This window comes from Bubalus bubalis, chromosome 1 (genome assembly GCF_019923935.1).
Source record: "Bubalus bubalis isolate 160015118507 breed Murrah chromosome 1, NDDB_SH_1, whole genome shotgun sequence".
Taxonomy (NCBI): Eukaryota; Metazoa; Chordata; class Mammalia; order Artiodactyla; family Bovidae; genus Bubalus; species Bubalus bubalis.
In genome coordinates, this window is record NC_059157.1 from 194,313,566 (window position 1) to 194,328,329 (window position 14,764).

The 14,764-nt window shown below is 48.2% G+C and overlaps 1 protein-coding gene across 3 annotated transcripts in view; it reads right to left on the minus strand.

Annotated features, from left to right (window-relative positions):
• VPS26C (VPS26 endosomal protein sorting factor C) overlaps positions 1-14,764 on the minus strand; it is a 60,500-nt gene that overhangs the window by 29,918 nt on the left and 15,818 nt on the right. For all 3 annotated transcript variants that reach the window (XM_044948335.2, XM_025293851.3, XM_006044251.4), the window contains exons 2-7: positions 11,323-11,466; positions 10,077-10,226; positions 4,453-4,533; positions 2,280-2,354; positions 742-892; positions 393-545 (exon numbers count right to left, since the gene is read on the minus strand). In XM_044948335.2, coding sequence (XP_044804270.2) covers positions 393-545; positions 742-892; positions 2,280-2,354; positions 4,453-4,533; positions 10,077-10,226; positions 11,323-11,466 — 754 coding nt within the window. The remainder of the gene's footprint in view (positions 1-392; positions 546-741; positions 893-2,279; positions 2,355-4,452; positions 4,534-10,076; positions 10,227-11,322; positions 11,467-14,764) is intronic.

A 14,764-nucleotide genomic window follows, 5' to 3' on the forward strand; every position in this document is an offset into this window, starting at 1 on the left:
TGGTCCAAGTATCTGTCGTGCGATCACAGAAAACCACCGACTCCCCCTCAGCTGCCGGAGCCTCAGCCCTTGGGAAGATGACTGTTCACTGGGCTGTCACAGGTCTTGTGTCCCCATCAAATACCAGCCCACCAGAGGGCCGATCCGACCTCCCCACGAGCTTGGCTGGCTGGTCCCTGGCCAAGTTAGTGTCCTTCAGAGAGCATGTTGTCACGTGAACAGCCCATGCTGTCTCCTGGGCGATGAAGCAAGTTCAACCCTGGGCGCCACCCAGCTGCTCTGCACGCATTTTTGTGCAGCAACCAAAGGGCTGGGTGCTCCGCGCTGCACCCGAGATCAGTAGACCAGCAGATCCACCCCCTCCCAGGGGCACCCTGAGGGCACGCACGTACCCACTTTGAAGTTGGTGGTCTCCAGTGTCGGGCAGGTGAACAGCCGGGGGAAGACCATGTAGATGGGGATGGAGAGGCCCCGACACACGTCTCCGTCGGCGATCTGAATGTTCTGAATCTCTGTGGCGTCGCGGGCGTAGCCTTCTGCACAGCCTGCAGCAGGGAGAGGGCATCGTGGGGTCAGGACACAGCGCATGTCCATTCAGGCTGAGGCAGCAGCCAGTGACTCTGGGAGAAGGTGCATCAACAGGAGAGTCCCCTTCTGTCCCGCTGGCTCTGCAGGACCCTGGAGACGAAAGGCGAGCTCGTGGCTGTGGGCTGGTGGCAGCTGAGGGTCGGGGGGCCTTACCACACGTCTCCACGCGCACCAGCTGCAGCTCGATGCTTTTGATGGCGGCCTCCGAGCTCTCCACCACCAGCTCTCCCGTCAGTGGCTGTGTGATCACACAGTTGGTCGAGTTGAGATGTCCTCTGATGAGAAATTTGGGGAGCAAGGCCCTCTGAAACGAGACAAAACCAGACACGTCAGGAATGGGAGGTGCCGGAAGAAATGACTTGAGCCTTTCTGGTGCAAAGAAGAACTGAACACAGAGTCTGGTAATTTACACAAAACTCACTGGGAGCCTGGCTGACAAAACTGGCAAAAATGGACAACAGCACTTAAAACAGTCTGAGTAACAGACTGAATGATCCAACGACTTATCTACAGACCTAAGGTACCTGACAAAGACCAGCTCTCACCAAAGCAGCCTTCCTGCCTGCCTTAGGTCTGCACAACTCCGTCTGACGAAGCGCCATGATATGAGAATGTCTGAGGGACTTCCCCGGTGGCGCAGTGGGTAAGAATCCGCCTGTCAACACAGGGGACACGGGCTCGATCCCTGGTCCAGAAGGATTCCACATGCTGTGGAGCAACTAAGCCAGGGTGCCAGGACTATTGGGCCCGCGCCGTAGAGCCCGCGCTCGGCAACCGAAGTCACTGCAAGGAGGAGCCTGCACACTGCAAGAGCGGCCCCTGCTTGCTGTAGCTTGAGAAGGCCCTCGCAAAGCAGTGAAGACCCAGCGCAGCCATAAATAAGTAACATTTTAAAAAATGTCTGAGGAAGCTGACAAGAGTGTTTAAGGACGATCTGTCACCAAGAAAAAAAAAAAGAAAATCAATTTAAAAATGTTCCCAATTACGCAATTTTGAAAAACCAAGAAGAGATTAACTTTATTTGTGAAGAGAACAACTTTTCTTCCATGCTGGACTAAACGCCTATGGACCTTTTCTCTTTGGACAGAGGAATATGGCCGTGGGTGAGTGAGGGTGTGGTGGGAAGAACGGGTCTGAGGAGCTAGAGACACTGCCTAGCACTCCTTCCTACAGTGGGGTCCCAGTTACTGAAGTCAATTCAGAGTTTAGAACACACTGTCCAATAGAAACATGAGGTAAGCCATAAATGTGAAGAAGCGAACGTATAATTTAAAATTTTCTACTAGCCACATTAAAAAAAGTAAGAGGAAACAGGTGAAATTCTTCAGTATATTGAAAATACTGTCTCTTCCACATACCATCAGTATATTACAATCATACATGATGCTTTAAATTCTCTTTTTTCACACCGAGTCTTTGAAACCCAGCCGGTACCTCACAACTACTGAGCCCGTGTGCTGCAATTAGGAAGCCTACCAGGCTGCGCTCCCCAATAAGCCACTGCAGTGAGAAGCCTGGGCGCTGCAATGGTGGGGGCGGGGGGACGCAACCAGAGAAAGCCAGCACAGAGCAATGGGGGACGCAACCAGAGAAAGCCTGCACAGAGCAATGAAATCCCAGCACAGCCGAGAGAGAGAGAAGGATGGAAGGAAGGAAAGTCGCCCTGGTGCCGCGACTACGGAGCACGTTACCTCTTTGACGTTCTGCAAGGTGTCAGGTGTGATCGTGAAGTCCACGGGGCTCGGAGTCCATTTCCCCTTCTGAGGCTAAAACGGGGAAGAACTGAAATCAGGAGCGAGTCCCACAGCTCCAACTTGTTTTTCCTCGTTTCAGGAAATGCAAGGCAGCACAAGAATGGGAGACCTTGGTGCCAAGAGGCAGGGTGCCTGGGTTCTAAAACAGTTCTGCCAGGAAACAAGGCTGTGTCTGTCCAATGTCTTCATCCCCCTGACTCAAGTTTCCGCATCTGGAAAATGGGGGGGGGCCAGGCTTCTTTGTCTCGAAGGTCCCTCTCAGGTCCAGAATTTAAAAGCAGAGCGGGATTACTGGGAGACGTTTATTTGAAGCCGTCTCTGAGAATAAGATTGTACACCGAAGTGTGTCTGTGACGGGCCCTGCGCAGTGCCGTTGCTGGCCCCGGACCCACTGCTCAGGTGAGGTCGGTGAGGCCCAGACGGCTCACCTGGTCACTCAAGTCCAGAGCAGAACGGACAGTCAAACCCAGGCACCCTGGTTCCACAGCTGGTGCTGTTAGCCACTCAGCTGTACAACTAACCTTCTACCAGGAAGAATCACACTGTAGCGTAACAGATTAATTATCAGCGTTATGGAAATTTGTTAACAATGACCACCTCCATCACACAGGCACAGAATCCATCAACACAGCCAAGCTTCCTGGGGGCCTGCCTGGTGCCTTTTACTCACAGGTTGGGGCCCAAAGGCCACTGAGGCCCCGATGGCGTGGGAGCTGTGGAGGATAAAGGCCCCTGACCAGCCTGCCAACTTTACTCACCAAAAGCTTACTCTCAGAAATAGTCTTCTTGAAGCTACTCTTTTTACTAATAGGTTCACGAACGTATTCTTTCATGAATGTATTTTTCCTGACAGCACATAAAGGAATATTTAACTTGTCAAATGTGGGTCATGGCGTAGTTTGGCTTCTAGTGAAATTATTCACAGAGACCGTGACCCCTGGGGGCTAACTGTGGGTGAGCCCCAGCAGCAGGGAGGGAGCCCCGGGTGGCTCCGCCACCGCCACCAGCCTGAGTGGTCACCAGGCGCCCAGCCCTGGGCAGGGGGCTGAATTTGGGCTTATTCTTCACACAGGTGGAGGCTCTTTTTATTTAAGACATGAAATGGCATGTGATTTTTTTTTTTTTAAGGGAGTAATCTACATGAAGAAGAAAATTTTTTTAGCTTCCATTTGAAAACCCTTGATTGGACAGAAGGAAAACATCTGTTTCTAAATGAAGTGACTTCCAAAAATGAGAAATATTTTCATATTTTTTAAAAAACCGTAGCACTGAAAGAAACATCTACTGAAAATTTATAGAGGGAAACTACACATAATTGAAAATCCTAAAAAAGTCACAAAATTGATGCAAGGGCATCAGTGATTTCACCGATCTTATGCGGAAAGGCTCTTACATCTTCACTCAGTCATCACTGAGGCATCCGTGGACATTTCATAATAGGGTTAAGAGGCCCTGCCCAAAGGCCTGGAGAGAACTGAGACACAGGACTCCAGGGCCGTGGGCACGAGTACCAGCCCCGACAGGTCCCCTGGAGTGGGGGGACCTAGCCCCCTCGGCTGGCACGTGAAAGGACCGCTTAAGGACACTCTGTCACTGTAGAGTCCCGGCAGAAGGTGTCAGAAAAGGCTCTCCCTGCCCCCTTCCCAGCACCCCGGTGTGTTCCTGCCTCATGGGCTGAGAACGCAGGACCCTGGCCTTCCTACCCCGCAGCCGGGCACATTTCTGCCAGCTGTTTATGGAAGCAGCCACGAAGGATGAGACGATGCCTCCCTCCAGGACCAAGGGCAGGCTTGCGCACCATCTGCTGAGATGAAGGCAGGCCCCCCGGCCTGGGGCTCCTCAGGTGAGGCACAGACCCCTCAGGCACAGCACCCCGTGGGCTAGGGGCATCGCCTGGCGGGTCTGGCCCAGGGAATGACAGGCACAGTGCTACCCTGCTGCTGGCCAGGCCGCGAGAATCATGCTCCCCCGTCTCTGACCCAGGATTCCCGGGTACCTGTGCAGCACCCACGGAGCACTAGCAGCTAACGCACTGCTGCTAAGTGGGTGCAGTCCCAGGCCCCGCAGGAGAGTCCTGCTACTGAGCGCAGGCCCCCCGAGGGCGGCTTACGGTGGAGTGGACGATGAACTCGCAGGTCTTGGTCAAGTCCTTGGCCAGCAGGGACCGCCGCATGTCACAGCGCAGGGTGTACTGCAGAGAAGGGCAGAGGAGACGTTCTTGAGAGGGTCTGCTCTCATCACAGAATTACACATAGACAAGGTTCCATCCCATTAATGCGTCATACGAAATCAGTGTACATAACTGGGGGAGTTAATGCTCAAAATGAAAAGTATTTCTGTAATAGACACCTCAGCCTGTGCCCAGGGCCATCCTATCGCTGGACCCCTGGAAGGGGTGCAGAGTCTCACGGAGCCCCACCTGTCACACGGGGAAAGACCCGCGAGGCAGAGCTGGGCATCAGCCTCCCTGTGTGAGCCCGGACAGGGAACACAGCCTCTCTGAGCTTCAGCTTCCTGCTCTGGAAGATGGGGACACTGATGCGACTTTAGTGAGGACCCAGTGAGATGACAAGTCAGGGCTGGCACATCACGGCTCTGGGTGAAACAGCAGCGACTTTGTAGAAAGGATGAGAAATCATGGCAGCAGAGCTGCAAACCCTGGAGCATCGAGACTCATAGCCAATGAGGCAGACACCCCGTACCTTCTGCGAGACAGGCCCTGAGCCCCGCGAGGGGGAGCCCGCCACAGAGCTGGGCGCCAGGCTGGAAACTCGACCTGTCCCTTCCCATCCTGTCCATGGCAGTGAGAGACTGCTAACAAAACTCTACGGCACATTACTGTCTTAAACAAACAAACAAAAATCGTGTATGTTTAATAAAGCGAGCTAGTGTTTTAATCATCTGGGGAAAAACATTACAAATAATTTGTAGAACTGGAACCACACGTGTAGTGAGTCAGGAAGTTATGACTATTATGACCGACCTGTCCAGGTTAAACAAGAACTATGTATTGAAGGTACTTACTATGTATTAAAGGTCTCCTGGGACAGGAAACGTTAGAAAAGAAATAAAAAAGAACACCGTTGTCTACAAGGGCCTTTATATGTGTGTGTGTATAGTCTCAATCATATATACACACACACACACACACACACACACACACATATACGTATGTTGCTACTGTTAGTTGCTAAGTCGTGTCCCACTCTTTTGCCACCAGGCTGTAGCCCGCCAGGCTCCTCTGTCCGTGGATTTCCCAGGGGCAAAAATACACATATATTTTCTACCGAGATTTCAGTCTGGTCCCCCAGCCAGACCAGCTCAGCAAGGACTGCACTACATATGCATCTGTTGTTCTCATATGTAACACATACACACGTGTATCTGTGTAACTGACCTTCCTGTACAGCCCACACGCTATGGGCAGTATTTTGTTGGGGCCTGCCTGGTCTCCCTGATTCTTTTCCCAGTGGGAGTGACCCTTCCTCATTTTCAGCCTCAGGGGTTTGGGAGGGCTGGCTTCCCCCAGCCCATCCTGGTTTGGAAGTGACCAGAAAGCCAGGACCGCTGCTAGACCAGGGGAAGAATCCTTTCTGTGGGGGTGGCCAAGCCAGGAGAATGTTCTCTGCCACCAAGAACACAGAGCTGGGGGCTGACCAGTATCCCCTCTCCCAGCCTAGAGAGTCCCCTGGAATTGTGAGTTCCAGGATCCAATGTCCCTTTTTTAGCTAAGTCAGTTTGAGCGAGATTTCTATAATTTGTAAATGAAAGAGTGTGAATAATGGGTACCAACTTTTGGTCACTAAAGGTTTTTTTAAGTGTGAAAGCAGTAACTTAATATAAGGCAGCTGGTGATGAGTGGGAGAGGGCAGAAAGATGGAGAAAAGAGGAAAACACCAATGTGTTTTAGGAACTGCATGGAAACCTGGGTTCAATCCCTGGGTTGGGAGATCCCCTGGAGAAGGGAATGGCTACCCACTCCAGTATTCTTGCCTGGAGAATCCCACGGACAGAGGAGCCTGGTGGGCTACAGTCCATGGGCTCACAAAGAGTCAGACACGACTGAACAATTTTCACTAAATTCTTTTATAGCACTTTCTTGATTAATTCTGACAATACAAAGGTAAGGACAGTTGACATAATATACAGATAGTCACCACGAATTCATTTATTTAATCATTCAGCAATTATTTACTTGGCATGTTCTGGGTGCTGGGAACTAGGCTGAGTAAGTACTCCACAAAGAGACCTCATCAACCCCCAGGAGGAGAGGTCATGAAGGCCGTCTGGGTCACAGAGATGGGATCTGAATTTACACCTGCCTGCGGCAGACACCCACGCTCCAAATCTTCATGCAATATGGTCATTCAAGCCCGGGTCTGTCTGCTGCAAAGCCCTGGATCTTTTCACTCAGTCTGGATCTTTCCCAAATATTAATGAGTGATCTACATGGCAAGACCTATAGGAGGTTAAGGAGGGTCAGACATGAGCAGGGCTCCCAGAGGAGGTATAAGACTCAGTTTCTCTTTTGGCCATGCTGTGTGACATGTGGGATGTGACATGCTTCGTTCCCTGACCGGGGATGGAACCCAAGTCCCCTGTACTGGAAGTGCGGAGTCTTAACCACTGGACTGCCAGGGAAGCCCCAGGATGCGATCTCTTCTGACTTGACAGTAAACACACCATGGACGGGAATGAGGAAAGAAGACACAGCCCAACAGATTTAAAGCAGACTCCTAGAAGGGATATTTTCACCATGAACAAGGAGGACAGGCATCTCGATCATTTACTTCTGAAACTATTTCAGCAGACGTGTTGGTACCACTGTACTTTGTTAACAGGATAAAACCCCGCTAGTAGGGCCACGAGAGTAGAACAAAAATAAAACCACCCTGTAATTTAAACAACTTTTAAAGGAAAAAGTGGTTGTACAGAGGACACGTGGGAAGACTGACAGCTTCCTGTATGCTCTATCTACAAATAAGGATGAGAGGTGGATGCAAATGTGGCTGAGGAGAATCAGAGCAAATATGATGGAGTCCTCCACCTAAGAAGTTACGAGGAAACCAGGCCCTGTGAGCTGGCAACCTACTACTGGCTACATTTTAAATCCTTTATGTTGTCAGTCTTTTTACTATTTTTACATTACAGTACCACAACGCAATTCAAACGATAAATGAAAAGTGTCTTTGCACCCATATGATTTGAGAAAGACTGTTATTAAGGCTCAACAAGAACACCTTCTCTCCCAAGTCACATACCCGGGAATCTTTACGGAAAGTGTGATGAGTCCTGGTGCTGAGAAGGCCACGCCCTGTGGGACCACAGTGGCCGCTGCCCCTCTGGGTGGCACCTGCCCCACCGTCCAACCAAGAGGCTGGAAGAAGGCCTGTCCAGAGACTGAATGAGTGCACGGATGAATGAGAACGAGATCAGGAAGTCGCAATCCTGGTGTCTCTCAAGACGCATGCTTCTCAAAAGCAGCAATGGCGAATCTGAGTTAAGAACTGGGAATTAGATGACACTGGAGAATTTCTGTTCCCCCTGAGAGGTGTGAAAACGTTAACTGCCGTTACATAGAAAGAAAGTCCCTATCTTCTGGTGATTTTGAGATGAAGTGTCAAGATTCTGTAACTAACTTTGAAATGATTCAGAATACAGATGAAACAAAGGTGGCAAAATTCTAATAAATGTTGAATCTAGGTGATAAGCAAGAGAGTGACCCGCTCTTATAAATATGAGGTTGAGAGGACATCTCTATGGTTTCAGAAATTTATGAAATATTTGGGGAGGTGCAGAATTCCACATTACAGCATTCTAAGGCTGATGTTCAAAGTGGTAAAATCTGATAATTAAAATAAACTGAGGTCAGGGTGATTATTTACTAAAGAATTAAACACATGCTAACTCTCCTTCTGCATTTGAACTGGTTTCCAGCTCACACACAGCTGCACAGGACCCCAAATTTTGTATTTTCATCTGATGCCCTTCCAGGCAGTATGTGAAAAAGGGTGAGACTTCCAACTTTATGTTAAACAAATGAATCTTTTAACAAGAATGCTAAACACAGGAAAAGAAAGTGACAAGTAAGAAGTATGACCACAGAAAATTGGATGTTGTTCTATTGTTTCTAATGAATGTATGCTTCTATTAGTAAATAGACAGCATCAAAGAAGAGCCGTGTGGGTAAACCAGGTTGATGCTGATTCTGACAAGAGAAAAAAAAATAATTTTGAAAGTGCGATGTTTGAGAGATTTTCTGCAAGAAGACCCAACCAGTCCATCCTAAAGGAAATCAGTCCTGAGTGTTCACTGGAAGGCCTGATGTTGAAGCTTAAACTCCAATACTTTGACCACCTGATGTGACGAGCTGACTCATTTGAAAAGACCCTGATGCTGGGAAAGATTGAGGGCAGGAGAAGAAGGGGACGACAGAGGATGAGATGGTTGGATGGCATCACCGACTCAATGGACATGGGTTTGGGTGGACTCCAGGAATTGGTGATAGACAGGGAGGCCTGGCGTGCTGTGGTTCATGGGGTTGCAAAGAGTCGGACACGACTGAGTGACTGAACTGAACTGGGAGATTTTCAGTCTTGCTAAAAAAAAAAAAAAAAAAAAAAAATATGCAGTTTTCATTCACTTTCTTTCGTGGTAAAAATATTCTGCACCTTGAAAGTGGGTCAGAGGACGTGGGTCTCTACACCAGCAGTGTGTCTACGCAAGTGGCTCCTTTTGAGTCCAGACCGTTTTCTGTCCCTTCTTATGAGCGGCCCAAAGCCTCAGTGTATTTACTGCTGAAACAGGCACACTGACAAGAAAGGACTAGAAAAGTTTTTGTACAGAAAGATATTTACTGCAACAGATTACATCACACTACATGTGTTTCTTTTTGACCAATCTTTCAAGCCATTCATAAAACCCACATGCACACAAACCATGGGTTAAACTCTCACGAGTGTTTGGAGGATTTTTATTTTTAAAGCGCTGCATTTTTAAGCGGGGGAATCATCTCTACCAGGACCAAATTTTCAGCTAAAACTTAATAAATCAAAAAAATTTCCTAACTGCCAGCCCTCTTGCACACACGTGAGACAAAATGCTTTTGTCTCATCCGGCAAGGGACCGGCTGCAAGGCTGATATCACAAAAGTACCTTTCTTTCCACCAAATAAAGGAAAGGCTCTTTTTCTCTCGCTCTGAGTCATGACTCCAAACTGCGCCTGAGACAACAATGGGGACTGTGACAGACATCCTGAACCGGCAGAGGTGGACAGGAAGTCATAAATCCACCTCCCCCCACTCATTTACACGGGCTGTTCAATAAAGAATACAGGCCTATGTCAGAGCGGTAGCCTTTGGATATGAAACAAAGAGATATTTATACATTCGAAACAGACAAGTTGGTGCGGGTACCAGAGAGACGTGAGGGCATATCTATTACCAACAATAAAAGCGCCCCCGACGGCGTCAGCGTGGCCTGCACAGAGCCCCAGAGAAACAACGGGATTCCTGAAGAGAAGCTATGGTGTGGGTTCTCCAGGGTCTCCACCAAGGATAACGGTTGTATTCACATACACACACTACGTTCTGCAGGGCAAGATGAAAAATCAGTACAGAACACAGGAGGGGCTCAGCCATGCCTACAGCGTTAACTTCTTGGGCCCATTTATTTACGAACTTTCAGTGACACAAAGAGCAAGCTGTCCTGCAAAAGAGAAGTCAGGACACGCACCTGGATGTTGACGAACACGCCGTGGTACGTCTCGTACAGAACTTTGTTACTCTTCACATGCAGCGGAAACTCGAAAGGAATTTCTGTTTTGCCGCCGGGAAATTTTCCTGGCTTCACCATTTCGATGGTACTGTTGATGACCTGGATGGGCTGCAAGGACACGCACAAGTCGATCCATCAGCCCGCGCTTCTTGTCACGTGACTGTGGCTAGTGAATCATCTCCTGGGAGACCCCACACCCCCACCCCCGCCCCACCCCCACCATCCTGCTGCTCTGGGCAGCCTGGCGCTGTGCAAGTTGGGTTCATTTTTAGGGCTGGACGCTGCGGTGTTGGGTGCAAGTAGGAAATGCACTGATACATTTCTCTCTCTTATCCCCAAGTATCTCAGCTTGACCGTCCCCTAACAACCCTTCTGACGTGTACCCCCACCTTCAGCGTGAAGCAGACTTGCAAGGAACCTAGGGAGGAGCAGACCCCCTCCTCCCCACCCCAACCCCCCGGCCCCAGCTCCGGGCACCCGGGCAGTCTGGGCCCTGGGAGCCGGAGTGTTCGCACACATGCCTCAACGGCAGGCACTACACCTTCCTGAGGGAAGGTACTCCGAGCCTTGGTTTACAACCACACTGAGAAAACCCACGACTCTGGAAGTGAGTCTCTCAAGTGCTGAAGGAGGAAAAGAAAAGAAAGCTGTGGGGACACGTGGACAGGCCCTGAAATCTGCATGCTCTTTGTGAACCCTTCTTTCCCCTTAACTCTTCCTCCTCAGAACTTAAAAGAGTTAAATCTGCCCTTCAGGAAAAGGAAACTACGTATAGCAGAAAGTTTACATCCTAGAACACAGAACCTCAAGCAACAGGAAAGAAGGGTTCCACTGGCGTTCTTACCTGGACGCAGCTGGACTAAAATAACAATTATAATAACAGTTTTGCTTTAGGAAGGTCAGAGGTGAGAAGGCCCAGGCACAACTTCCCAGAGCACACTGGGCTCTGTAAGGGCTGAAGGTATCCCCCTCAAGTCCCCCTAACCCTGTCTGATGAGAATAAACACAAGCAGACTTTTGGTAACAGCATATATTCAGAATCAAAATATCTGCATGTGTTTTTTTCAGTTTGATTACTGAGTCGTAAAAGCACATCTGCCACCGTCCCTAGCAAAAGAACAACAATGAAGCTAAGGCAGCACGTGCAAACCAACCCCAAACATTTGGAAAAGGAACTAAAAACGTGCAAGTCAGGCATTCTTACCTTAACGGAATTATAGAAGGCTTCGAACACCCCCACACTCTTGGCACTGAGCTGCAGGTTCACGGTTCCTTCCACCGTCAGGGAGAGGCCCTGGTGCTGGACTGAGTCCTTCCCAGATATGACCACCACCCCAGACAGCATTTCCTGGGGAGGGGAGAGAGCCACCCGACACATTAGCACAGCTCTTTCATCCGCCTGGTTCACTAGCAAAGTCAGCCTCTGGAACCATCAACGTGGTCCAAGATGAAGACGCTCAGTGGACACTTGTCACAGGCAGATGCCCGGATGGCACTGTGGGGAAGGCCCGGCCCTGGGGGTCCAAGGGGGTAGAATCTCATCTCCCCACCACCTTCTGGACACAGCTTGATTCCCACTGGACAATCCCAACACAGGTCCGGTTTCAAAAGGGCAAAGAGCAGGGCCTGGGGGGGATGGCAGACTCAGAGCCACCAAGCACAGGAGCGTGTATGACGACCCCCTCAGAAGGATGACACAGGGAAGACCCTCTTCTTTACCTTCTTTCTCTGTGACGCTAAGACAAGGACACACTGGCAAAGGCACGAGCAGCTCAGCGGGATGTTCCCTGCCCAGCGAGCCCAGGGGCCACCCTTCAGCACCCTCCGCCTCCCACCCGCCCCACTAGCCTGCTTCACAAGCTGGTGGACGGTCCAGCACAAGGACCCCGCACCAGACCATCATTCACTTCTCCGAAGACACTGAAGTCGGAGAACACAGACATTAACCTCACTCCTGCCTGTCACCTCAGAACTGACAGTCTCCACCTGCGATGGGGGTTTGTGTGCAGCAGGGAGCTAAGGACTGTGGTGCTGGAGAAGACTCTTGAGAGTCCCTTGGACTGCAAGGAGGTCAAGCCAGTCCATCTTAAAGGAGATCAGTCATGAATATTCATTGGAAGGACTGATGCTGAAGCCGAAGCTCCAATACTTCGGCCACCTGATAGGAAGAACTGACTCATTGGAAAAGACCCTGATGCTGTGAAAGATTGAAGGTGGGAGGAGAAGGGGATGACAAAGGATGAGATGGTTGGATGGCATCACCAACTCGATGGACATGAGTTTGGGTAGACTCTGGGAGTCGGTGATGGACAGGGAGGCCTGGCGTGCTGCAGTCCATGGGGTCGCCAAGAGTCAGACACGACTGAGCAACTGAACTGAACTGAACCGAAGAGAATCCACAGCAAATACAAAATGACACCTTTCTGAAATGACCTTCAGATTCGGTGCGTGATTGCTGTCACATGGTGATATGATGGCAGAAAAAGAATAAAAATGCAAATGTTAAAAATGGCCCCACAGATCAAAGTATTAAAAAAAATATCTGTTCTACTGGCATTTAAATCTGTTTATCTTTTGTTTCCGGTAGTCACTGGGTGAAAAAACATTCACTGAGTTTTCACAATCTGTGAAATCAGGGGAGTGGGGGATATTCTATGTATCTTGAAGTAAAGTGAAGTCAAAGTTGCTCAGTCATGTCTAACTCTTTGAAACCTCATGGGCTATACAGTCCATGGAATTCTCCAGGCCAGAATACTTGAGTGGGTAGCTGTTCCCTTCTCCAGGGGATCTTCCCAGCCCAGCGACTGAGCCTAGGTCTCCCGCATTGCAGGCGGATTCTTTACCAGATGAGCCACTAAGGGAAGCCCTCTATGTCTCTTAAATATTCTAAGTATTTTGGTTTTGTTTACTGCTCCCCACTCCAAAGCCCTGAAGTCTAAATTAAAACAGTATCAGCTCCATTTTAAGCAGAATTCAAGCGGTAGAATGCATTTTGTTCTTTACATTAAGAAGCTCATAAGCAAATTTGCATGAAAACTCTTCTGGAATACTAATTTAACTTTTAAATTTTTAATTAAAATTAGTTCTATTAACTTCTATACAATAGAATGAAATAAAAACCTAATTTTTCATCATTTAAACCCACTAGTATATTTTTAAAAATATATAGTGTCCCAGAATTGAAATCGGACAAAACAATTTCACACACTTTATCAATTAAACAACACATTAGCACTTGGTTCCGCTGCTATTTAATTGAAATATTTTCAGCTAATCTCATGGGAACAGAATCGGAGTTGACTACTGAATGCCACAGTATAAGCACAATATCAATAGAACCGTTTCCTTCCTTAATCCCTATGGCAGAAGAAGGAAAAAGCGGTGAAGTACCTGGGAAATAATCAGAGTAAAAATTTTATCACTCTCTTGTCATTCTTTAATTTGAACTAAGAAATGACAGTAGAGAGAATACAAATTAAGAAAATGTGTGTATGTTAGTTGCTTAGTCGTGTCCGACTCTTTGCAACCCCATAGTCTGTAGCCCACCAGACCCCTCCATCCAAGGGATTCTCCAGGCAAGAATACTGGAGAGGGTAGCCATGCCTTCTCTAGGGGATCTTCCTGACCCAGGGATTGAACCTAGGTCTCCTGCACTGCAGATGGATTCTTTACTGTCTGAGTCACCAGGGAAGCCCGTGGTACGGTCACAAAAACTGAACAAATTAGCCGTAAATGAGGCAAATAGGTCTTATAGGTCTTTCTTCAGGGGAAAAAATAGCAAAGCAAATAACTAATCAAGAAATAACAAATAGCAAAGACACAGTAGTAATCAAAATAATAATAACACATTGTTCAACTGCACATAAGTAAATGTGAAAAGTCAATAAAGTGATTTATTTTTCTAGGAAAATATAATTTATCCAAACTAACTCCAAAGGAGATGGGAAAGCTAAACAAACAAGTTAGAAAAATTAGAGAAAGTTACACACGAGTCCCCCACACCCACAAAGCACCAGGCCTAGAGAGCTTCACAGATCATTCCCAAATGTTTTAAGTGCAGAAAACACCAATATTAAACTACTCCAAAACACAGAAAAAGAATTTCTTTTTTAAAAAGTTAAGCAAATACAACGACACCAAGGTAAGACAAAAATCTATACACACCTGACCTGCCTCCTGAGAAATCTGTACGCAGGTTAAGAAGCAACAGTTTGAACTGGACATGGAACAACAGACTGGTTCCAAATTGGGAAAGGAGTACGTCAAAGCTGTATCTTATCACCCTGCTTATTTAACTTATATGCAGAATACATCATGAGAAACGCTGGGCTGGATGAAGCACAAGCTGGAATCAAGATAGCCGGGAGAAATATCAATAACCTCAGATATGCAGATGACACCACCCTTATGGCAGAAAATGAAGAAGGACTAAAAGAGCCTCTTGATGAAAGTGAAAGAGGAGAGTGAGAAAGTTGGCTTAAAACTCAACATTCAGAAAACTAAGATCATGGCTATCCGGTCCCATCACTTCACGGCAAATGGATGGGGAAACAATGGAAACAGTGACAGACTTTATTTTGGGGGGCTCCAAAATCACTGCAGATGGTGACCGCAGCCATGAAATTAAAAGACGCTTGCTCCTTGGA